This window comes from Saimiri boliviensis, chromosome 2 (genome assembly GCF_048565385.1).
Source record: "Saimiri boliviensis isolate mSaiBol1 chromosome 2, mSaiBol1.pri, whole genome shotgun sequence".
In the NCBI taxonomy this organism is placed as follows: domain Eukaryota; kingdom Metazoa; phylum Chordata; class Mammalia; order Primates; family Cebidae; genus Saimiri; species Saimiri boliviensis.
This window is the reverse complement of record NC_133450.1, coordinates 240,121,131-240,147,306: the sequence shown is the minus strand read 5'-3', so window position 1 is coordinate 240,147,306 and position 26,176 is coordinate 240,121,131. Positions and strand designations below refer to the sequence as shown.

The 26,176-nt window shown below is 41.0% G+C and overlaps 1 protein-coding gene across 2 annotated transcripts in view; it reads right to left on the bottom strand.

Moving 5' to 3' along the window:
• The window catches only part of FANCC (FA complementation group C), a 225,565-nt gene that overhangs the window by 137,544 nt on the left and 61,845 nt on the right, over positions 1–26,176 (bottom strand). For both annotated transcript variants that reach the window (XM_039474662.2, XM_074395629.1), the window contains exons 3-5: positions 21,496–21,739; positions 19,526–19,610; positions 13,459–13,553 (exon numbers count right to left, since the gene is read on the bottom strand). In XM_039474662.2, coding sequence (XP_039330596.1) covers positions 13,459–13,553; positions 19,526–19,610; positions 21,496–21,660 — 345 coding nt within the window. In that variant the 5' untranslated portion in view covers positions 21,661–21,739. The remainder of the gene's footprint in view (positions 1–13,458; positions 13,554–19,525; positions 19,611–21,495; positions 21,740–26,176) is intronic.

The following is a 26,176-nucleotide window of genomic DNA, read 5'->3' as shown; positions in this document are numbered from 1 at the left end:
ATTTACATACGTGTCCCCCAACCCCCCATTTAAACCCTTTCAATTAAAAGTCTTGCCTTCCAAGGTAAGTAAATTCTTCACTATATGCCAAGCGGCACACTGCAGCCGGGCCCTATCTAAACCTTCTGAGTATGTAACATCTGATCAGTGAGATGGCCATTCTTCTTCTTCTTCTTCTTTTTTTTTTTTTTTGGAGACGGAGTTTCGCTCTTGTTACCCAGGCTGGAGTGCAATGGCGCGATCTCGGCTCACCGCAACCTCCGCCTCCTGGGTTCAGGCGATTCTCCTGCCTCAGCCTCCTGAGTAGCTGGGATTACAGGCACGCGCCACCATGCCCAGCTAATTTTTTTGTATTTTTAGTAGAGACGGGGTTTCACCATGTTGACCAGGATGGTCTCGATCTCTTGACCTTGTGATCCACCCGCCTCGGCCTCCCAAAGTGCTGGGATTACAGGCTTGAGCCACTGCGCCTGGCCTTCTTCTTATCATTAGCAAGAAGAACGTTTCTAACTACCTCTGCCTACACCACAAATCACTTTCAGGTCTCCTAGTACCATACAGGCCCTAAGCCTCTGCTCACTTTGGGCCTTGTTCTTTATGTTGCAAACTCAACTGTCCCTTCTGGAAGCCTCTTAACCACCCCTGCAACCTCTCTGCACTGCCACAACAAAGTGTCTCTCCCTTCCCTTTGGCTAACACAGTGCCTTCTGCACGCTGTTCTACCCCTTCACTTGGTAAAATGCAACAAAATCACCACATGCTCGAAGACATGACCTTTCCATCCCCAACACCTGCTTGTACACTACAGGCACTCAGGATACAATTGTGGAATAAATGAGAGATGGAAGATGAAGAAAACACTGGAGGGGAGCCAGTGAGGGAGCAGGGGCATGCGGAGTGTGACAGGTGCCACAATACCACACTCTCACAGCACCTTTGCCTCACACTGCTAATCTATAAACAAACTCACAAGCGTACATTCACAGACCTCTAAAATGTGTCCCAAACTATTTTTCTAACCTGAATTTCAACCTCCTCCTCTAGGTACCTCAGTCTCCAGCCTAACTGGAGTAATCACTATTTCCTGGCCATGGCCAACTTTGTCCACTCTCTTCTTTTCATGTGGAAGTCCCTCTCCTCATCCCACCACATTTTGCCACAAAAATTCCTATTCATTTCTTTACTGCTTCAGCAAATAATCACTGAATGCTTATTGTGTGCCAGGCACTATCCTAGTCTGTAGATCAAGGTCTCTGCGCTCATGGAACATGTAACTATTTGGGAGGTTATGGGGAGATTAAAAAAAAAACCTCAGCATGTCAGGAGCTGACTGGCACTAAGAAGACTGCGTGCAAGCGACGAGAGCGAGGGTCTACTACAGGATGATGAGGCAGGCCCCCGCAAGGAGGTGATATCTGGAAGCAACCCAAGTAGTACCCAGAGGAGCCATGCTGTCCTCGAGGAGGAGTAGTGAAGGTAGATGCTTAAACCCCAGGAGGGAGTTACTGGGCACACGTGGGGAACAGTGAGGAGGTAATTGTGGCTGAGAGAAATGAGACTATGAGAGAGAAGATCAGTAATACCCAACAGCCAGGTCACAGAGGGCCTCATGAGCCATGCACGGATGGACTTTGCATTTCACTTGGAATAAGATAGAAACCTACCCAAGAGTTTTGAACAGAGACACTTAAAAAAATCCTTCTGGGCAGGGCGCAATGGTTCATGCCTGTAATCCCAGCACTTTGGGAGGCAGAGGCAGGTGTCTCACCTGAGGTCAGGAGATGGAGACCAGCCTGGTCAACGTGGCAAAACCCCATCTCTACTAAAAATGCAAAACTTGGCCAGGTGTGGTGGCAGATACCTGTGATCCCAGCTACTTGGGAGGCTGAGGCAAAAGAATTGCTAGAACCTGGAAGGTGGAGGTTGCAGTGAGCCGAGATCGTGCCACTGCAAAAAAATTTTAAAAAAAATAATAATAATAATAAAAAAGAGCCTTCTGGCTTAGACTCTAGGAGAGTTCACATAAAGATACTGCAACATTCCTGGAGAGGTTGTCAATGGCATGGATGGGGCTGGAGGCAGTGAGGTTGGTAGGAAGTGGTCAGATCCTGGACACGCGTCACAGATAAAATCAATAGACGGGATGGATTGGCATACTGGAGGTGAGATGAGAGAGTGAGAGTAGCCAAGGATGATGCCAGGGCTTTTGACCTGAGGAAACAGACGAATGAGGCTGCTTTTTAACTAGTCAAGAAAGCCTGGAGGGGGAATAAAGTTTTGGGGAAAAGGTCAGGAATTAAGCTGGAACATGTTTAGTTTAAGATAACTCATAGTCACCCAAGTGGAGATGTCAGAGAGGCAGTCAGGAGTGTGGGGCTCAGAGGAAAGGTTCAACCAGGAGATGTAGGCTTAAGACCTGTCAGGGCATGTGTGCACACATGTACATACACACACGTGTGCACACACACACACACTTTATAATTCTTTGATGGCTCTTTCCAGTGATCTTTCCAGATCATTTCAAAATAAAACAAAACTCTGGGTAGTTTTACCTTTTAGAAATAGAAAAGGAAAACAATTCTGAATGATTAAAATTTAAATAATTTTATCTATTCAGTAGTTTTTTATTTTGTGCCTGCTATGAGTTATAAATACAAAACAAAAAGAAAGAACATGAACAAAAAGACATGGCCCAATTCTGTGGAATATAATTTCTGGAAAACTGACAAATAACTATTTAAATGGTTGCTTCCTTAATTATTTCAGTAAAAAAATTTTTTAAGTTTGTCATTCAGAAATCAACGTGGGCATTTCTTTAGACTCAGCCCGGTTCTGTCCGCAGCACGTTGAGCCCAGTGAAAGAGATCTGTCTGAGGAGCCAGGGTCCTGCTGTGGTATGGTGCAGTCGCAGTGCAATCACACCCACCACAACAGATCGGAGTGCAGTCTAATTCTTCTTCATACCAGTGAGTGGTTTCCCGAACTCAAGGCTGGTTTCAGGGGTGAGAAATCTTTGGAAGCACATATCTTGCTTTCTATGTTGCATCTGGACTATGGATGAATAAAGAACTACTGTTTCCAGTGCAAAGTTATTTAACCTTATCAGTAGATTTCTTTTTGTAACTTCATTCCATTTTGCCAGTCTGACCTTGCATTAGATTCAATTTTAAGTATGAACCTTGAATTCCACTGTCATACCAAATACTATTCTAGACCATGAGTTTATCTTTGTGTTTTATTTTTCTGAGATTGTCTATATGCAGTATTTGCAGAAAGTAAAAACCAAGTCCATAAAATATCCAAACCATGTTACTTCTTCAATGGTGGTTGCAAACACATTTCCTAAAAATAAGGATATATCAAGGTCATATTGAGACAGCCAGGTGGGAGGATTCCCTGGACAAACGCCAACCAGCACTCCCACTGAGGTGGAGCCTAGGGAAGTTGCATCAGGGAAGCACGTGGCCCCGCCTCTTCCTGTGCAGAGCCTGGGATGCAAACGGCAGGCAGGGAGCTCTCTGGCAGGGACTCCACCGAGCCCTTCTCTCTCCCTCTTCTTCCTTTTCACCCAATAAAACCCTGTCTCACTCATCACTCACATTGTCTGTGAGCCTGAATTTTCATGGCCATGGGACAAAGAACCCCATCTTTAGCCGACCTAAGGAAAAGTCTCACAACAATCCTATATTTGAAAGTTCCAAGCATGGAGAATAGTGTTCATGATGAACCAAAGAGGAATTCTTACGAGGGCACAAATCAAAGAGAGGGATATTTTAAAAATGAACTTGTATGCTAGACCTTTATTATTTGGTAAAACATGTCATAGAGGTGTTACTTGAAGGCCACTCTCTTTTGGCAAGATCTTGTTGACATTCAATTATTGGGTTTAGACCATTTCAGCCACCATGGAAATCAGTGTGAACTGACCGAATTAGTCCATTCTCACACTGCTATAAAGAAATACCTGAGAATGAGTAATGGAGGTGGTAAATAATTTATAAAGTAATTATAAAGAAAAGAGCTTTGTCTGGCTCATGGCTCTGCAGACTATACAGAAAGCATAGCAGCAGCTGCTTGGCTTCTGGGTAGGCCTCAGGAAACTTATAATCATGGTGGAAGGTGAAGGGGGAGGCGGCATATCACATAGCCAGAGCAGGAGCAAGAGAAACAAGGGAGGTGCCACACACTTTTAAACAACTAGACTTCGCAATTACTATCATGAAGACAATACCAAGGGGATGGTGCGAAACATTCATGAGAAACCACCCTCATGATACAGTCACTTTCCAACAAGCCCCACTCACCCTCAACGTTGGAGATTACAATTTAACGTGAGTTTTGGGTGGGGACACAGATCCAAACCGTATCAGTGACAAACATACTATGAACTCACTTCAGGATTGTGCAAAGGAGTAAAATTGATTGAGGCTGGGAAGAATGCCTTCTTTTTTTTTTTTTGAGGCAGAGTTTCGCTCTTGTTACCCAGGCTGGAGTGCAATGGCGCGATCTCGGCTCACCGCAACCTCCGCCTCCTGGGTTCAGGCAATTCTCCTGCCTCAGCCTCCTGACTAGCTGGGATTACAGGCACGTGCCACCATGCCCAGCTAATTTTTTGTATTTTGGGTAGAAACGGGGTTTCACCATGTTGACCAGGATGGTCTCGATCTCTTGACCTCGTGATCCACCCGCCTCGGCCTCCCAAAGTGCTGGGATTACAGGTTTGAGCCACTGCACCCGGCCGATAAGAATGCCTTCTTGAATGCATGTATCTTCTATGGTGAATTGCAGTGAAAAAACCAATACAAATTAAAGCAATTTTTAAGAAACTGAAAGTACTTTTTTAAATTCAGTATTTATTCATAATATTCTTGAATAGATTTTTTTCTCGCAACTGTGTCCACGTGTCCCTGAGTTTCAAAAACCTTTTTTAAAAAAAAGGTATTTTATGCCCCAAGCAATATTATCTCAAAATGCTCTTGGCTTTTAGTAACAAAATCCTGAACCGAACAGCTCAAACAGAAAAGGAAAGAAACTGGAGCATGTATGCCTGGGAAAGGCTTGATCCAGGGTCCACACATGGGACTATGACCTGCTTTCGTTTTCTCTTTTTCTCAGAAATGTTTTGTCAGGACTAACTCCATTTCCAGAGAGGCTCTGATGTCACGGTTCCACAGTGACCAAAAGCAACTTCAGGGATTATGTGTTACTTAATTCATGTTCATCAGGAAAGATGCAATCCACTTCTCAACCCTGCAAACAAATGTTACAGCCCTGAATCTCATCAGGCTTGACGGGGCTCATCTGGACCAACCACTGTGGTTGGGGAACAGAGAAGCTGTGTTGGTTAAGCCAGGTAGGACCCACTCCAGAAGCTACATTAAGATACCTCTTACCCAAAATGAATCATGTACAGCTGGGAAATTCAGGGTACTATTAAGAAGGTGGGAAAGGAGGGAAAATGAATACTGGAAAAGCAATGAATAAATATCCCCTACACAGGCAAATACAAAAATTCGATTATCAATTAACCTTTTTTTAAAAAAAACAAACAAACCCCTGACGCTGTAGAAAGTCAAGGAAATAGAACACAGGTAGGAAAAAATATCAGTAACAACAATACACATTACTGATATTGAAAAAATATCAGTAACGTGTTTGTTATTTAAAGGTAATAAAAACAGTGGATGGAGCTGCGGAAGAGCTCTAACATCCCTGGCCTTGTCCCTGAATTGCCCCTGAATTTCACCTTGCCTCTGCTATTTATCACTACCTACCTTATTTTCCCTTTTAAATTGCTATTCAAACTTGAACAATAATTATTTCGCTAGGTTTCCATATCTCAGCCAGACCAGGCTAGTAAGGGTAGAAAACCATTCCAAGCAGAGGAAAGAAAATTTCTGCCAAGTAAAAATCTATGCATAGGTTTGGCACGTCTGGAGCTAGTGTTGCAAGATCCTAGGATGTGGGAAGGTCAGGGAGTGGCCTTCATAATATGTGGGTACAAAAATAGAAAATGGAAAGATATTAGGGTTGAGAAAAGATTAAGAGAAGCTGCATATACCAAGATAGCATGTGGATTGTATCAAAATTTATTAACATAAAGTTGGGATGTATACTCCAAGTAGTGGACAAGGCAGTCCACTGAGATATAAAAACAACATTAGAATGTTTATATGTAAGAAGAAATTAAGCTTTAGTAATATATCACAAATGTACTGGCACTACGACCTTAGCCAGTCTAAATGTTAGATGGTCATGTGTCACAAGCAGTCTAAGTGGGACCCTGAGGGAAGAGTGGAGATTCCACCTCACAAAGGGTTGGTAGGAGCCCCTCCGGTTCCCACTTCCTCTCAGGATATGCATGATAGTTTCCATGTGACCAGCAAGGAAGGTCTGCTGGTTATACTATGTAACTAAAGGAACCATCAGATGGACACCTGGCTTCAAAGGATCTCTGCAAAGAAGTCAGAGATTAAAAATACTACTATGAATGCAACCTAAGAGAACCCCGAAATGGTAGCATGGACACTTCTCCTGCAGGCTAGTCATCAGCTCATTAAAAGTTATGCTAATTAAAAGTTGGCAAAAATATTTCAAAGTTATCAGGAGACTGTTTGAAATAATAAATTTGTACATCTTGTCATTCATTTATTCATATCATATATTCATTAATTCATTCAAAAATTTACACTATGCCAGTTACTGTTCAATTTGCTAACAGTAAACAAAGCTGAGAAAAATCAATTTTGCCTTAGAGGATAGTGGCCATTGAACTTCTCACCAAACTGACCGATTACAATGCCAATCAAAATGCCAACAAGTTATTTTGTGTTTTGGTGAAACCTGATAAACATATTCTAAAATTTAGGTAACAGTTAATGCAAAGTTCTAGTATTAGCCAAGGCTGTCTTGATGGAGAACAAGATGGAAGAACTTCCTCCTAGATAGCAAGACACTTAGAAGGCCACATTAATGATGACCATGTGGCACTGGCATAAAAATAGTGTATTTGTCAGAGTTCTCCAGAAAAACAGAACCAATGAGACAGACACACACAGGGATTATTAAGGAAGAGCTAACACCATTACAGTAGCCAGCAAGTCACAGACCCAAAAGAGCCAATACCCAGATAACCAGGAGAGTCACTGGTATAGTTTCAGTCAGAAGGCCCGCAGACTTTAGATGCAGGAAGAGGTGATGTTTCAGTCTGAGTGTGAAAGCAGGAAAACGGACAATATCTCTGTTTAAAAGCTTTCAGGCAAGAGGACTTCTCTCTTACTCAGGGGAGGGTCAGCCTTCTTGTTCTGTTCAGGCTTCTCATAAAGATAGTGTATTTGTCAGAGTTCTCCAGAAAAGCAGAACCAATGAGATAGACACACACAGGGCTTTATTATAAGGAATCAGCTAACACCATTACAGTAGCCAGCAAGTCAGAGACCCAAGAGATAGGGCCCATCCATATTAGGAAGGGCGATCTGCTTTACTCAGTCAACCAATTTAAATGTTAATCTCACCCTGACACCCTCACAGAAACACCCAGAATAATGTTATCAAGACCCTGTGTCCAGTCAAGTTGATATATAAGATTAATATCACAGATAAACAACAAGAACAATGGAGAGATTCAGGATCACACCTGTGCACCCAAAGGCGCACGACGAAGGTAGCACCACAGATCAGTGAGAAATTATTTTCAGTAACAGTGTCAGGCAATGGAATATCAATGTGGAACAAGATGAAAATGGACTACCTACTACCTCAGACCATACCAAAAAGGTTACAGGTGGATCACAGACCTACATGGGAGAAGCAAACCAACACGCTTTTAGAAGATCATGTGATAGATCTTTAAGATCTTGGAGTATGGAAAAATTTTTTAAATAAGGTACAAAGTAATTAACCACAAAGGAAAAGTCTAATAAATCTGACTAGAATAAAATGTAAAGCATTTCTTCTTTGAAAGATAATAGGGGATATAAACACAAACCATGACTGGAAAAAAGAATAGCTGCAATGCACACAATTTCTACAAATGGGCCCATATCCGCATGAATAAAAAAATTTCTACAAATCAGTAAGAAAGATACCAAGTAGATAAATAATTAAGCAATCTGAACAGGAATTTCACAAAATAAGTGCTCAATTTCAGGGAAATATAAATTAAAGCCGTAACAGATACTATCACACGCATTCATCAGAATACCTAGCACTTGAAACACTGTCAACGTCCAGTGACACAGAGCTGTGGAACTCACACATGATGATCAGGGAAATTTAAACTGGAATCACCACCGTGGAAAGCAATTCTGTACGAGCTAATAAAATTAAAGACGTATATCCTGGAACAGGCAACATTACTTCCTTTTAAATACATGCTTTGGACTCTGGATATATGTGAGAATTTTCAAATCAACATTGTTCTTACTTACCCCAAAATGGAAACAAATTTCTATCCAAGGTAGAATCAATAAATTGTGGTATGTTCATGAAATTGAATATTATACAACAATGAAAATGAACAAACTACACCCAATATCATGACTGAATCTTACAAAAATAACAGTGAACAAAAATAAACACAGAAGAATATATAGTGTATTATTCCATTTCTAACAAGCTAAAAAATAGGGCAAATGGCATAATTAAGTGGTAAAACCATTAGGAAATGTAAATAAAAGCCAGGCTAGTGGTAACTGCTGGAGGAGGCCGGAGGAATAAAAGCAACAAGGGGCACATGGGAGGCAGGCACGTCTAGGAGCAGCCAATGCTGTGTTCCATTTCCTGTGTGGTGGTTACAAGAATCTTTCACAATTTGTTAAGCTTGGCATTTATATTTTGTGTAAGTTTGTTAGATTTTTTTTTTAATTTAAAATTTTTGTTTAAAAGTAGAGGACAGAAGCTATCTGGATATTGCTTAGTACTGCATTTCAAAAGGGAATACAGATAGAATACAACACTTTTGATCTCTGTTCCTGGAACCCCGCTTGTTTTTTTTCATCAGAATAAAAAAATAATAGTGGTATGGCTTTGCCAGAGAAAAGAGGTGTCCCCCGACATTTGGCAGGCCCTGGAAACCTTCCCCTTCTATTGTAGCATCTGTGAACAGACCTTCTTTGTAGATCCAGTGCTATATCCTCAGCCTCTGTAGTAGTACCTGGCAAACAGTAGGAGCCCCAAAATTATCTGTTCAGTGGATTCACCAGTAAAACTATGTTTTTCAAGACCACATATTCCCAAAATATGTGAAAGAGTCCTGGAACTTTGTCTCTGAACTGTAAGAACAGCCGTTGAGGTGGTGCTCTATGACAGCACATTCAAGGTTGTTAGTAAAGCTCCCAAACATTTCATTAATGTGTTTCCAACATAACATATGCTGACACGTCGTGTCAAACAATTATTTCTTCTCTCTGCTAAAAACACAACTTAGTTTACGATTTTCAAATTTATTAATTAATATGAATGTTTACTGCATTTGGAACTTACTGTAGAAATTCTTGGTTTTTGATTCAGGGTATTTCAGTCATATTTGTAATGCTCTGCTAACACAGAATGACCCAAGATTTTATCACCACAATTAGAATATCCTAGCACTTGGCAGGCCTTAATAAATGCTTGCTGAATGAATTAGCAAACATTTTAAAATATGGCTGTTTTATAATTTTCACAAGGATACTGAATGACAGGGTACACATCTTTAACATGTACTATGTCACTCTAAAACATCCATGAGGAAAATAGCTCCTCTAAGATAAAATAAAGTATACCCGAGATGTAAACTGATTTATAAACCAATGACTACCTTCTGTCTTGGTGCATTTATGGTCAACATGAGATTACGTACTGATTGGTGATGGGCACATGTAATTAGCTTTAGAGTTGTTAAGAGTTAGATAACTAATATGTTAATAATCATTGTTAAGAGTTAAATAACATGTTCCTAGACATCCTTTTATCGGTTCATGTTATTTAGTTCAGGCTTGCTTGGTAAATGAGGAGGGAAACTGTTTTCCCAACCTCCCACGTCCTACCCTGCTCCCTACCCGCACATTCTTCCCAGAGCAAAGCAAGCTCAGGACTTGGTCAATTCCGCCAGCCCCACCCCGGTCCGGCTATCGCCTCCTTCATCGCCAAAATCCTCCCTCCTTTACTGTCAAGCTTCTCAAAAGAGTAAAGTTGATCAACTCTGCCTCCTCACCTCCCCACCATTTCTCAATCTCAAGTAATCTGGCTATTTCCCTCCACCTCTCACTAAACCTCTGCTCACTGAGTCTTTGCTCACAGTGGCTAAATCCAAAGAGTACTGCTCGATCCTTCTGCCTTATGCTCCACAGCTGCCCTCTCCAACACCGCGGCCACCTGCCACGTGTGGCTGCAGAGCACTTCAGAGCAGTAAGCACTAGGAAATAATTGAATTTTAAATTTTAATTTTAATTTAAACACCAATACTTGATTCAATAAGATTCTTAGGAACAACTTGGGTATGTGAATCTACTTTTTCAACTCTATATTTTATGAAATTTAAATGCAGATCAAGAATTTCCAAGAAAATTTAGCATCTGAATTAAGATATAACATGTGGATATAAGTGTTAGTGTAACATACACACTGGATTTCAAAGATGCAGCATGAAAAAGACTATGAATAATCTCATCAGTAATTTGTATATTGATTACATGTTGAAACAGTGGTATTTGGGATATGTTGAACTAAGTACAGTATCTTCTTAAAATTAATTTTAACTATTTCTTTTTACGTTTCTTAAAGCAGCACCCAGAAAGTTTGCCATTATCTATGCAGCATGTATTTTATTCCTATTGGACAGTGCTGCATTAGCTATGAATGGCATTAAACATGAATGAACACTCATTCTCCACTGCTTCCTCCTTCTACTTCTTGGGCCCCTCTTTGCATTGTGAAGCATCAATCATTCTTCACTTCCCCTTAAGGTCAGTGTCTCCCAAGACTCTCTCTAGTTCCCCTGTGCCCCTATCCCAGCATTCTCTGGGGGCGGACCTCACCTCACCAAAGGCTTCCACTATTCCCACAGGCAGCTTTCAACCCCCTGCCAGCAAATCAGCTTGCTCTCCTGAGAATGGGATATTTACCTTCTCGCTGTAGATTTCCAGCTATGCCTAAGGGTATCGACATTTAACATGCCATTACACCTTCTGGGTATTTACCTTACTAACATCTTATAAATCAGGTCCCCTTCTCCATTTTTTTGAGGCCCCCACAATTTCTCATCTTATCACTACAATAGCTTCCAACGTCTATCCTTGCCCTCTTCTCAACCAACTTCCTTTTGTTGTTAAGTCTCTAAAACTTACACACTGGCCACATAATTTCTCCTTTTTTTTTTTTTTTTTTTTGAGACAGAGTCTCACTCTCCTGCCCAGGCTGGAGTGCGGGGTCGCAATCTCAGCGCACTGCAACCTCACCTTCCAGGTTCAAGTGATTCTCCTGCCTCAGCCTCCCAAGTAGCTGGGACTACAGGTACATGCAACCACGCCTGGCTAATTTTTTTGTGTTTTTAGTAGAGACAGTTTCACCATGTTAGCCAGGAGGGTTTCCATCTCCTGATCTTGTGATCTACCTGCCTTGGTCTCCAAAAGCGCTGAGATTACAGGCTTGAGCCACCGCACCCAACCATGATTGCTCTGTTTAAATACTCTAGTGGCTGCCTCACCACCAATCAAGATAAAAACCTTCCATAGTCATATGCAAGGCCTGTGTTTACCAGTCTCTCTGGCTTCATGCTTCATCACTAACCCCACAAAACCCCAAGTTCCGGGTACACCTAAGCATCTGCAGTTCCCTGAACACAACATTTGCTTTCTCACTACCATATTTTGCATAGTCTGTTTCTGCTAACAGGAATATTCTCCCTAACTCTATCCTTGTTCTCCTAGCTGTCCTTCAGAATTCAATTAACATGTCACCTGCCCCAGGAAATGTCTCCAAACGCCCACATCTGAGCAAGTTTCCCCTCTATGTCACTGTCACACCTATACATAGCTCTAGCAATAATCCAACTATGTTGCCCTGGAAGGACCTGGTTACCAGTCCGGGAATTCCCTGAAGGCACAGATTAAGTGTTTTAACTTTACCTCCATGAACTAGACTTTAAAAGTACATACTAATAAATAGATATAGTATTAAACAAAAAAAGAATAACATGCGAGACTAGACAGTTTAAAATAGGCTAATAAAGTCATGAGTTAAATGAAGAAAGTTAACCTAATCACCCTAAAAACACTTTATTAGATGGCCTACTTCAGGACTCAATGAGCTATCTAATATAAAATTATATGCTAAATATTCATTAAAATATCAAATAACAAAAGCAACACTTAAAAATTAAGGACTAAATATGTTATTTTGTTTCTATGGCCTTGTTTGTTACACATTCATTCTTCCCTAATTCTACTTATCTGCTCCTTTCTTCAGTTCCTTACATTAATTTTCCTTCCAAATAAAGTTATATTCTTTCCTTCCATTGTCCAATTCCCCTCACTCCCTTCTATTCTTTCAGTCTAACAGAAAATATAAATACCATCTTTATCTCTATTAGGAATTTTTTCTAAAACCAAGAAATCGTAAAAAGCAGCGAATATAATGATATCACCAGTTAGACTGATAGACAAAACCATATGCACTAATCTGGTTGGCTGATTGCATAATACTAATAATACTAAGCATAATACTAATCTGAACCACATGCATACTAAGTGGAGTTTGGCATGCATCAGCAAGTCCTGGGGTTGGTGCAGCAAGGCAGTGAGAAAAGAACAGCCAATGTGCTGCTAGTGAGGGCAGCTGCAGCCCAGCCTGACCGCATCTCCACCTTACGCCTGCCCTTCAGGAGGAAGCAGAAGCAGAAGCAGACAGGGAAATCTAGGAAGCTGTTAGCTACCTGGACTAGCGTGGTAGGTAACCAACCGGAAAGTGTCAGCAGGAGAGGCCACGCAATACCAAGTTCCAGTCTGTGCGTATGCTGGCCCAGGCACGAACTTGGGGACACAGAATAGAGTGCTGCTCCTACCACACTGCTGAATTTTCATTCTACTGCAAAATAGATTCTGAGAGGGGCAGGGAAGCATGTGGAAAGGAATTACTTAAGTATTTAAAGCAGGTTGGGAGAGTAAAACAATTTTCTGAAGGATAGCAATTGCTAGAGTGAAATAGAATACATTATTTTAATCACCTGAAAGAAGCTTTTCAAAACCACTCAACATTAGGCCTTCACCCTAAGGACTGATACCTTTTGGAATTCACAGTCAAGCAAAATTGAAATCTCTTGAAAAACTTTATACCCAGCAAGATAATGTAACACTGAAGGGTATGTTTGAAAAAGTTTCTCAAACATCTTAGAACTGGACCCCCCCTAAAAAATTTTTTAAGCAGCACTTTTAAATGATCTATTTAAGTTGAAGTGCAGAGCAAGATTTACTCTCTTACCTGTATCCAGTAGTTAAGTTTTGATTGTCCAGAATTCTGTGGTTCTTTGTTAATCAGACAACATAAGCACCATATTAGAATTTTTTGGCTTTCATCTACAAAAAGGAAAACTTAGTAAGTTTTATCAAACAGAAAAAATAACCAATATACAAACATTTTAAACATTATATTTAGGAAAATCTCAAACTACTAAGTTCACAGAACCAGTATCCCTGAATATAACGTCTGCTTTCTCACCACCCTCCTTGGCACGTTCTCTCCTGCTGACAGGAATATGCTCTTTCACTCCGTGCTTGCTCTCCCAGCTGTCCTTCAGAATTCCCTGAACTTAACTTTGTGGGTTTTCCCTTCTTGTGGCCTAGGACCACTTAGCCCTGTGTGGTCAGTGCCTTGTCTCTAACAGCAGCGAGTTTTAGAGCCAAACAAGGAGGGTGTAAAGCACTTAGAGAGCTGCGCTTTCCTCATGATCCACTGTTCATTTAACATTCGAAACCATTAGCGATTTTGACCTTTCTAAGGCAGCTTAATGGTTACAGGCAGTCAGTAGCCAGTATTTCTGATTTGATCTTTTAATTTTCTGATTTGTCAAAATAGTTTCACTTGTTAAAAAGAAATTTAATAAAAAGGATTGTTTTAAAATATACTTTTAGTACCAAGTGCTTTGGATAAAACAGAAGCCTCTGACATGCTCCTTTACTCTAAAATGTAAATTCTTTACTCTAAAATATAAAACTTTACCAAACATGCAATGAAAATCTAAACTTTGAAATCTTACATTTTGCAGGAACATCTACTTGATGCGCCACTTTCCTTTTCCCCTTGTGGTGACTGGGTCTGTTCCAGTTGGAGAATTTATAACACCATTAAGAAACAAAATTGTGGCCTAGAAACTGAAGATGTCAGTAACTGAGCTGGGGCAAAGCAACTTCAGGCTTTACAACAAGGCCATGGAGGTGGGTAAGACACTCGGTGCCTGGAATTGGTCCTCTCTGCTGCCTCATCTTCTGCGATCTAATAAACCCAATCATTTTTCTTTCTTCTTTTTTTTTTTTGAGGCATGGTCTCACTGTCACCAGGCTGGAGTGCAGTGGCACGATCTTAGATCAATGCAACATTTGCCTCCCAGGCTCATGCAAATCTCCCACCTCACCCTCTTGAGTAGCTGGGACCACAGGCGTATGCCACCACACCCAGCTAATTTTTATATTTTTTGTAGAGATGGGATTTCACCATGTTGCCCAGGCTGGTCTCCAACTCCTGAGCTCAAGGATCCTCCTGCCATGGCCTCCCAAAGTGCTGGGATTACATGCATGAGCTACCATGCCTGGCCAAAACGCAGCATTTCTAAGGGCTTCATTAACAAAGAAATAAAAACAATACCAACTCTAGTAAACTACTTCTGTATTTTTATCCACAAACTAAAAAATGCTAGCAGTAATTTTTAAACCCATTTTTTTCCCTGTGAACATCCATAAGCTTATGCTTTTCCAATAACTTAACAGCCCTGAAAAAAACTTTATCAGGGGTTATTCTAAGACCATTCATTTATTCCTCCTCGCTTTTATGAGCTCAAATAAAGTATTTTAAGGCACTGACTTGTCTGGGATCCGTTCATTTCAAGAGTTGTATAATTTAACCACTAAAGATCCTAGGGTTCTTCAGGTTTAACCAATGCCACTAATTAAAAACGTGACTGTTATGCTTCCCACGGTTTAAATATTAGGAGAAATTCTACCCAGCTTCATGCAGCAAGTGTGACAGATGCACCCCATGACATCCTTACACATGCAGCAGGTTGTTAAAAAGAACGTGATCTGATGGGGAGCATTTCCAAAAACCAGACACTTACCACCAAAAAAAAAAAAAAAAAAGAAAATGTCAGTTTATGAAACTTAAATCTAAAAGAATCCCCAAAACTGGGAGTTTCCCCAGGTGTTGAGTGATTATGCAAACTTAAGTTCAAAAAGTATATTATTTTTTAATTTTTCTCCCAAAAAAATAAAAAAAGAGAAGCCAGAGAAACGTCCACCCAACCTTTAGGAGCTGACTTTCCTTGCCCAGAGTCAATGCACTGAAATGCACTGCTAATGAGCTTACAGCTTGCTTTGCTTAGGCAATTTACAAACATGAGCCATGCTTGTTATTCATGAGTGCCACTAGCACTCACTCCAGAGGCTGGCATCTGTCAGGCTTCCCCTGGAGGCCCTGAGATCCGTTCATTTCAAGAGTTGTATAATTTAAGCGCTAAAGATCTAGGGTTCTTCCTATCTCCCTTAACATGCCTTGTGGGATGTTCTTGGGCTAGAACATCCCTCAGGGCATGTTAAGGGAGACAGGAAACTGCCTGGGATTCACTGCAGGGACAGTGGCTGACAGCCCATCTTAGTGTAAATTTGTATTCTAAAAATGAGTGGAAGGGAAAGGATGTTAACATACACTTGCCACCTTGTATTTTTATATCTGGAATTGAAATTCCACAGAAAAGCTGAACTAATTCTTTAATCTTTAATTCTATACTCTAAAAGTATGAAGGCAGCACATTTTTAAGACAATAAATATTCACTGTTTTACGCTACTAAGTTTGGCGGAAATTTGTTATACAGAATAGAGTGAATAGTGAAGAGGGATAACAGCTGTTACGCTTCATCATGAGGGCAGAGTTAGAAGCAACGGACCAGAATTTCAGAAGGTGAAGGCAGTGTTTTTATGCTGAGGACGCTGCCGAATAAAAAGGTGTTCTCTTGCTTTCCATTATTATCAATTATGTCTCTTCTCTTTTTGGTATCTTTTTATTTCCAAATCATCCCTACTTCCTTATTACCCTTTTCTGATCCTATTCTCCATGAACACTACATATGGCTTACTTTTTTCCATTACGAAAATTGTTTGCTTTTACTGTAATTAAAAAGCAATTTTGATATTACAAAACCATAAGAAAAGATCCCTTCCAGGAATAAAGTGCCCAACCCGTGAAACAACAGGGGCGACACAGGCAACATGTGACTGCTCGTGGGAGTTTCATGTCGTTCAGCCGCCTCTGTCAGCTCATAGCCAGTACAAACCTCAACAGGAAACTGAAATTTATGGGCAGTTCAAAAGGTAACACAAGCGTTGAGACAGAAAAGGATGGAGAATTTGTTTCTGGTTGTTAGAGGGTGTCAAGGCCAATGCTGATAAGGTGCTAAGGAAAGATCACAGACAGATATGAGTTCAAGGACACCAAAACAAATCAATCTGACCTCCTACTTTCACAAAAAGAAAAAAGGAATATGAGATCCCACGAGTTCAGCTGCCCTGTCTTAGAGAATCACATCTTCAAGTCAGTCCCAGTAGGGACTCTCCTGAGAAACCCTCTTTCCTCTCAGGAACTGCTACTTCCATTCAGAAAACAATCACATTGAGTGAGGCTGACCTGCTTAGGTATCTCTTTTCCCTGACTGGAAGGTCACAATGGGTAAAGACAGTGAGCCACGTTTTCCTAAGGACTGGCGCGCACACACACACACACAGAAACACTTGGTAGGCCGGGTGCAGTGGCTCACACCTATAATCCCAGCACTTTGGGAGGCCAAGGCAGGCAGATCACAAAGTCAGGTGACAGAGACCATTCTGGCTAACACAACCCCACCTCTACTAAAAATACAAAAAACTAGCTGGGCGTGGCGGCAAGCACCTGTAATCCCAGCTACTCAGGAGTGGGAGGCAGGAGAATCGCTTGAACCCAGGAGGTGGAGGTCATAATGAGCCAAGATCATGCCACTGCACTCCAGCCTGGGTGACAGAACAAGACTCTGTCTCAAAATAAATAAATAAAACCATTTGGTAAATACCTGCTGAATGATTATGTACACACAAGTGAAACTGGCTAGTGGGAATGCCAGTACTGGAATACTACCATCACAGGATGTGATCCAATGGAGTCAGAACATTACAACAAGGTGGACTTTCAAGTCACATTAGAAGTGAGGTTCTGGCTCTTATTAGTGTTATATTCTAGGGAAAGCGACTTACTGACTCTAATCCACAATTTTCTATCCCACAACACTGTCAACAAGAATTCAATTAGGTCCATTATGTAGTCCACAGAGAACAGTGCCCAGCGCAAAGTAAGCAATGCCTCTCACACGTAAACCTCCCCATGTTTATGTTAACAATATTGTTATAGTTGATTTATTGCATTGTTGTCTTGTTAATCCCTTAAATGAGGTGAGGTGGCTCACACCGGTAATCCCAGCACTTTGGGAGGCTGAGGTGGGCGAATCACCTGAGGTCAGGAGTTCGAGACCAACATGGCCAACATAGTGAAACCCCCATCTCAATTAAAAATCCAAAAATTAGCTGGGTGTGGTGGCAGGCACCGGTAATCCCAGCTACTTGGGAGACTGAAGCAGGGGAATTGCTTGAACCTGGGAGGTGGAGGTTGCAGTGGGCCCAGACTACGCTATTGCACTCCAGCCTAGGCAAAAAATGCAAAACTGTCCCCGCCGCCAAAAAAAAAAAAGAAAAGGAAAAGTTATATAAATGTGATCTCTCTCATAAAATCTTATTGTTCTATACTGTGGATAACTGAAACTGCAAAGAGTCAAAGGGGGGGGCTATTGTATGCATTCTTTCATGAGATGTGTTTTAGTGTGTGTGTGTGTGTGTGTGTGCGCGCGCGCACACACACACACACATCCATGCGCATATGCATATACACACATACACACATACATAATGTATTTCTGGTCAAAGATGTTTGAGAAACACTGACCTAACTGCAACAGATAAACCTAGGACAGGTAAGCGTAGCCCTAGTGGGCAAACACGCTGCTGACTCACTAGTTTTGTCATTTTGAATCAAGAATTTGAACAAGTTTAGGGGTTGGGGGAAGAGATGTAAGTGGGAAGAAGGAAGGACAGATGAGGGTGGGGTGCAGTGAGCGAGGCTGAGTGTGCGGGTGTCCATGCACACATGTTCACAGGACTAAACACACACATGTTGTCCCTTTCCTGCCTAGTTCACATCTCTTCCAGTAATTACTATGACAGCCTAGAAATGGGAAACTGTATGATTCTTTAAAACATCAAAGGGGAATATTCATTTTATTTGGGGTTCTAATGTCATTATATTATGCAATTAGCCTTTGACTTTAAAAAATCTAAAAAGTAAATACTACATTAGCTAATAATACGTCCATCCAAGGCAAACCTCAGCCATGTTCCTTGGGAGGCCCTAGGATGACAAAGAGAACTAAAACCACAGTTCCTGTTCTCGAGAGGCATGCTGTCTTCCAGAGCATCAGAGAGTGAAGTAAGTGTATTAAAGGAAGATGCTAGAGGTCATGGAGACACTCCCAGCAGTTCGTAACTCAGCTCAGTAAGGCTACTGCAAAGGAGAATGAGTGTAAAAGAAATCCTGATGCAAAGCACCTTGAAGCACTGTTAGTAAGTAATAGGACCCAGCTACTACCATGAGGTATAGCTGTAGAAGATGAAAAAGGAAATGAAACCAGACAGCAAGCAGGAGCTCAATGAAGGATATCTCCCCAAAGTGCCCCCAAATTCCTCTCAACCTTAAATAAAACCAAAATGGCACCCCTAAATAAAGTCAAAGCAGCCAAAGGCAAAGGCAAAGTCAGGGTAGGATTCAGATTCTGAAGTATGACTTTACAACGTGGGAAACAGTGTGAGTTGTTATAAAACTGTGAAACAAAAGTAACCTGGTATCATCAGTATAGCCATTTTATACTGAATTTAAAATGAAGTTATGAAAGTGATTACAGGCGAAAATAGATATCGAAATCATTTAGGAATTTCTGTCCTCTAATACAAAGAGCTCTGTTTTCCTAAAGATCTGCACTGGGTGTGTGTGTGTGTGTGTGTGTGTGTGTGTGTGTCTATACAGACCTACACAAACAGACATGAACAACAGTATAGGAAGCCATCTTTGCAATGGAACAGTCAATACAGTTGATAAGCTGTTCCAGAAAAAGAAATAATAAAAGAAAGGTTCATAATCTAAGCCTCTGTGAAACAATGCAAAGATTAAATAGCCATTTTGAGAGGATTCGTTTTGGATTCTTACCATATGCTAAAATAAAAGGATTCCAACAAGCTTTTGCCAACAGTTGACCAATTGTGGGGAATCTTTCAATAACTGTATTAGAATCCTGTGAAAGAAAATTAAATTTTGGTCAGTAAAGGCATTATGCAACTCAGAAAGACTGAACTGATATAGGTTGAGGGAGCCTGAATGCTTCTTGTTTAGTATACCATTTTTAAAAGGTGGCAAAAAAAGAATTAGAGAAGATCTTTAGCTAAGTAATTCAAATAAAGCTTAAAAAGCAACCAACCACCTTACTTCATCCTTAGTCACCAAACTAAGATGTATGACATAGTTAGGTAAAATCAATTGTCTTGCAAAATTAATTCTACTCAGGAAAGGCTACTTTATTTAAAAATAACAAAGACTGCTTAAGAGTTGAAAACACATTACTGGGCTGAACACCATGGCTCACACCGGTAATTCCAGCACTTTGGGAGGCCAAGGCAGGTGGATCACCTGAGGTCAGGAGTTCACAGCCAGCCTGACCAATATGGTGAAACCCTACGTCTACTAAAAATACAAAAATTAGCCGAGCGTGCTGGCATGTGCCTATAGTCCCAGCTACTTGGGAGACTGAGGCAGGAGAACTGCTTGAACCTGGGAGGAGGAGGTTGCAGTGAGCCGAGATCTCGCCATTGCACTTCAGCCTGGGTGACAGAGTGACATTCCATCTCAAAAAAAAGAAAGGGAAAACACAATATTGGTGATCAATAACCACATAATCCTATATCTTCATCCTGGTTTTTTATTCTAACATAAGAGAGGTTACTAACTCAGCTCTACTAAGGCGAGTTCAAAGAAGGTTTAAAAGAACAAGAACTCTGGAACTTGAATAAAGAAATGAAAACAGCCAAAGCACAAATGTATATACCTCTGTTTATTACTATTTTGATTACTGTATGGTAAATGACATCATATTTAGTCTGTAACAATCTAAACCCTGACAAAAAAAGGATCAACCAAATAGAAAACAGCTTAAGATTTAAACACACATATATTATTGTACAACTGGACCTTTCTCCACTTCTTCCCTTTCATAAAAGTTAAAAAATAAAAGCAAACTAATGTGCAGATAAGCTGAAACGATGGGTACTTCCTGCTGCGGCAGCAAAACATCTCTCACGTGTGTCCCAGCATCAAGGCTGGTCCTCGACTTCCTGGGACCACATAAATGTCAGTTACATATGTCTCATTAAAAAAAATTTTTTTTAATTAGCATTGGTTGTTCACACAGACTGTATCTTCCTTCTAGTTTCTAAAGACATATGGACACATACTATCAATACAAATTATTCTTCAAATTTCCTATTTGCTCTTTGATTAAGGGAAGAAAAGCTTAACACAAGGACACTTTTTAAAGTGACAATTTTGCTTTTCATTTTGAAATTAAATGCAAATACTAGTTCATAATATATAAACAAGTGCAAAGTCATAAAAATGTAATAAAAAACCATGACATCCATAAAAAGATATTAAATTTTAAAAATAACAAATTATATAATAGTAAAGATACTCAAAATCTTAATATTTATAAAAAGTATTATATTTATAAAAAAATCTTAATATTTATCATCTTTTAGGACACCCCACTTGAGAACAGGGCGGAGGAAAGGTTAAGCAGGTAGCAAATTCTCCAAGATTCAAGGGACACAAAGGCCTTTAAAAGAATCCCATTTACTACTTGACAACAAGCATGAAATCTTGATTATTTAAAAACAACTTGCTTGGTCAGGAAGTCTCATGTGACAATACAGCTACTCAAGAAGAAATTATAGTAATATAATGAATCAGAGACTAGGAAACCAGCTCTTGGGTAATTTGTCTTCCTAATCCATTGGCACTTCAGTCAATACCACAAGTCCCAACTCTGGATGGCATTCTGTCCTGGTGAAATCTGGCAGAGACCATGAAGTCAGAAAATCATTTCATTATTTTGGTCTACTACTTACCATCTCTTTCAAGGCTTCATACATCTTCCTCAGGAACTCCTGGAACTGAGCCAGGTGAAGACAGGTGTCTTGCTGAGTTTCCAAAGTGGAAGCCTGACCCCATACAGAAAGCTTCTGCATCCAGAACTGATAATCACAAGAAAGATCTACTGAATCTTGAGCCATCTTGGAAAAAGGGAAAAGGTGACGTCCCCTTGACAGAAGCCTGTCCAGCACTGAAGGAAACAGTGGGCATACATTAAATCTGTAAGAAAGGGAACAAATAGAAACATTTCTAAAAGGCTCTTTCATCAGTGCCTACATGACCCATTGACGGGTCAAGAGGGGATTACAAGGAACTAAAACAGCATGACTTCTATGCTGGAGTCTTCTTGGAATTGTTATAAAATGTGTCATCCAGCTGGAGCTCCAATTTTTACCATCTGAATTTTTTATCATGATACTATCATTAGACTAGAAGTCATTATACCTCCACAGGAACATGCTAATTATGCACAAAAAGCACAGCTGATAATACTTTATATCTTCTTTTTAAGATTGAGCTATTTTTAAATGTTCTGAATATGAAGTTGAGTATTTTAATGTAATAGGAAATCAAAAACATTCACGAGTGTTTAATAAGTCTGTGCCTAAGAAATGTTTTTGAAGTTCTTATGTTTTATATGAATTTCTGGCTTCTCATTTAGATGTAAAAAAATCTCTATGCATTACAGTCTAATGAATTTTTTCCCAGTTTCTCATTTCTTAGAAAAAAGTAAAATAATTCATTCCACATTAATCAAATTAAGCAATCTTTTAACTAAAGATTGCTTTATGTACTTGATCTCACTTCATTCACAAGAAGCCCTATTTTAGTAAAATAATAATAAATTCCAATTTCTGAGGAGGAATACTGGTTCTAAGTGACAGTAGATAAAATCTTATAAGCCTGACTTCCTACCCCTGAAGGCCATGCTAAAAAGAACAATGGAGTTACACAGATGGAGCTGGTTCAGTGGCTCCAGGTGCCCCCTCCCATCCCACACCCCTCCCTCTATCGCCAGTGGAAGCTGGAAGCAGGAATTGCAGAGGAGGAAAGGCTGCCTCTCAACAGGTGCAGGCCTTCACAGGCTCTGACACTCTCCAGTACAGGGAGGATATTCAGCAATCTAATTTCAAAAGACTGGTGGTAAATAATGCAAGTTTAAATCCTCAACAGCCATAATTAACAGGTGAAATGCTCCCAATTAAATATCCAAAATATCAACAAAGGAGGTTCCCATTACCAAACAAGAAAACCAGAAGAAATTTAAGACCCCTGTACAATTTGGCTGCAATGCAAAAAAATCTAGACTGGGAAAATTAAAGTTTTAAAATACCCAAAAATGTGCAGTTTTTATGTTCACTTGGGCAGCACACATACTAGAACATTTACAGTTTAGGGAAGTGTAGGGTCCAGCCAGCCCTACAGGGTTCTGTGAGCCCCTCCCGGCTGGTGCAGAGACAAGAAATTGCTGAAATAAAAGACACAAGACACCGAGATCAAGAAAAGAGAGTTTGGGCCCAGGAGTCCACTGCTACCCAAATCGAGGAGACCAGCAGTGGCCCCAAATGCCTGGATGCTCTCACTTTAATTGGGTTGCAAATCTGGGGGCAGGGTAGGTAGAGTGTAGTCTTGGTGGTCGGAGACTGGGGACAGGGTAATAGATAAGAGTGTGGCAGTGATAGGGTCAAGTACATCACATGTCATTCAGGTAGGGGCTAGGAATTTCTGGCACCCGAAGTGAGTAAGGAGCCTAATGAATGCATCAGCACTTTTTCCATACTTATCAAGAAAGAACAAAAACATTAAGATTTATATTACTATTACTGATTATCCTTTCTAAGAAAAAAGAAACCAGGTGCAGAAGCCTAACATGAGAGTAGACATGGAACCTGACCACCAAAGCACAGCATCGCATAGAGACAATCGGGCCCCCAGAAGTCTGTAGGTGTACCTGACAGCCGTCAGGCCTTACCGCAAGAGCTTGGAGAAGTGAAGTTTCTTCCTAGCTCCTCGGGGGAAGGAGACGGCTATTCTGGACACCTCCTTCCCTAGCTGGCTAAACAGTGGGCACTTCCCAGTGCTGGCGCTGCCGCACAGCCACGGTGCCCCCCAGCAGCCCTTATGCAGGCGTGACAGAGGGCTTGAAGCGTCTCGCCTAAGTGTCATTTTTTTCACAGTGTCACCCCATGTTCACACTTCCGATCTGAGAGGCATTAGTAAAAGAATTAAGATCACCTATGATGAACTAAGACTGTATTTCTTGTTACTTTCTTCTTCATTATTTATATGGAAATAGGCTGAGGCTTTTGGCTCCTGCCTCAGCACTTACAGGGTCTTTTCCCTAGAGGGAAGGATCATGTCAAAATGAAAAAAAGTTTAATAATGGAGGGAATATAATGCTTACTGTCAAAATGGCACTTAGGCAAAAATCTAGGTAACGTCCCTGCTTCCTCACTGTCTTCCTTGTCCAAGCCATCATCGCCACTGTCAAGTCGATCGCCAAAATAAATGTGTGTGATCTGACTTGACTGCACACACTCCTTCCACCTCCCTGCCGCCACTCAGCCTAGCCCTGGAGTGTTGCACTTGTCTACTGCCAGGATGGGCTTGCCCCTCCCCCATTCATGCTCTATGCAGTAGACAGAAGCAACTTTACCAAATGTAAACGTGCTGGGAGAGCAGCACACTCCCCTGGGTAAAACCCCTCTCCACGGCTTCCTTGAAAAGAAATTCAAACTCCCTGTATATTCCCAGCGGCTTGCTGGAGTTTTGAAGGCCCCACAGAACATGGTTCCAGCACCCTCTCTGACAGCTTTTGTTCCCTCTCTCCACAGCTCACCACAGTCCAGCCCAGGCCTCTCATCTGCTTCATGCTCACAACAAATCCTCCCAGGCCTTTCTGCTGATTCCTTCACAGCTCTTACCACATCAACAATTATCCTGGGCTTTATTTGTTCACTTAGTTACCACTTTCTTTACTAGTGTGTAAATTCCCTGTCTTCCTAGAATATAGCATATGCCTGGCAAGCACTCAAAAAATACTGAATTAAGGAATGAATAATTCACTGGTATTCCTCACAGTACAGTTCTAAGCTAAATGCCACAGCAGAATGCTTCTCCAGATGAAGTTGTTTAACTTTAATTTTAACGTTATTGATTTATTTTTAGACAGAGTCTCACTCTATCGCCCAGGCTGAAGTACAGGGGAGTAATCTAGGCTCACTGCAACTGCCACCTCCTGGGTTCAAGCAATTCTCCTGCCTCAGCCTCCCAAGTAGCTGGGATTACATGCACATGCTACCATGTCCGGCTAATTTCTGTATTTTTAGTAGAGACACAGGGTTTCACCATGTTGGCCAGGCTGGACTCAATCTCCTGACCTCAAGTGATGTACCTGCCTCAGCCTCCCAAAATGCTGGGATTACAGGCATGAGCCACCATGCCTGGCCAGTAATTTAATTTTTAAGAGGTAACTCCCAACCAAAAAAATTTTTAGGTATTTTTATGTTGCCTGTGTGAAATTTAATTAGTAGTATCTCATTTTATAAATGTAACAGCTTATACTTATATACATTTATACCAATGATCTTGGCAGCATATTAAATGCTTTATTCATACTAATTTAATCATCACAGCAACGCTATGAAATGGGTACTATTACCATCTCCATTTTACAGAGGCACTGAGAGATTATATAATTGCCCAAAGTAAGATTATGTAAAAACTGAAATGAAGTAACTGCTAGTAAACAGCAGAGCTATGATTGTGGAATTTGAACCCAGGGTCTGGCTCTGAAGTCTGTGTCCTTAAAGAAATAAAACTGAAGAGGCAGGGCATGGTGGCTCACACCGGTAATCCCTGCACTTTGGGAGGCCGAGGAGGATTACCTGAGGTCAGGAGTTTGAGACCAGCCTAGCCAACATGGTGAAACCCCGTCTCTACTGAAAATAACAAAAATTAGCTGGGCGTGGTAGCAGGAGCCTGTAATCCCAGCTACTGAGGACGTTTAGGTAGGAGAATCCCTTGAACCCAGGAGGTGGAGGTTGCAGTGAGCCAAGATTGCACCATTGCACTCCAGCCTGGAAGACAGAGCAAGACTGTGTTTCAAAAAAAAAAAAAAAAAAAGAAGAAGAAGAAGAAGAAATAAACAGAAGAAACAAACTGATGAATTTCTTACCTATTTCATATGGCACTATATGCAGATCAGTTTAGATATTTGGGAACAGAAAAACGAAGAACTTTCTGATCAAAGTAAGAGACAGACATTTTACTCAAACAAAATTGCAGGCCTAGAACCGTGGCTCATGCCTATAATCCCAGAACTCTGGCAGGCGGAGGCAGGAGCATCACCTGAGGCCAGGAGTTTGAGAGCAGCCTGGGCAACACACAAGACCTTATCTCTACAGAATAATGTACAGCTGAGCCATGCGTGACGGTAGGTGCCTGTAGTACTAGATGCTGCGGAGGCTGAAGCAGGAGGGCGGCTCGCGCCTAGGAGTTCGAGGCTTCTGTGAGCTGTGACAGCACCGCTGCACTGCACACTCCGGCCTGGGTGACGGAGCCAGACTGGCTCAAAGAAAAAACAAAAACAAAAACAAAAAAAAAAAAAAAAAAGAATGGCAAATCTTTTGCTCAGCAACGGAAATGTATCTGATT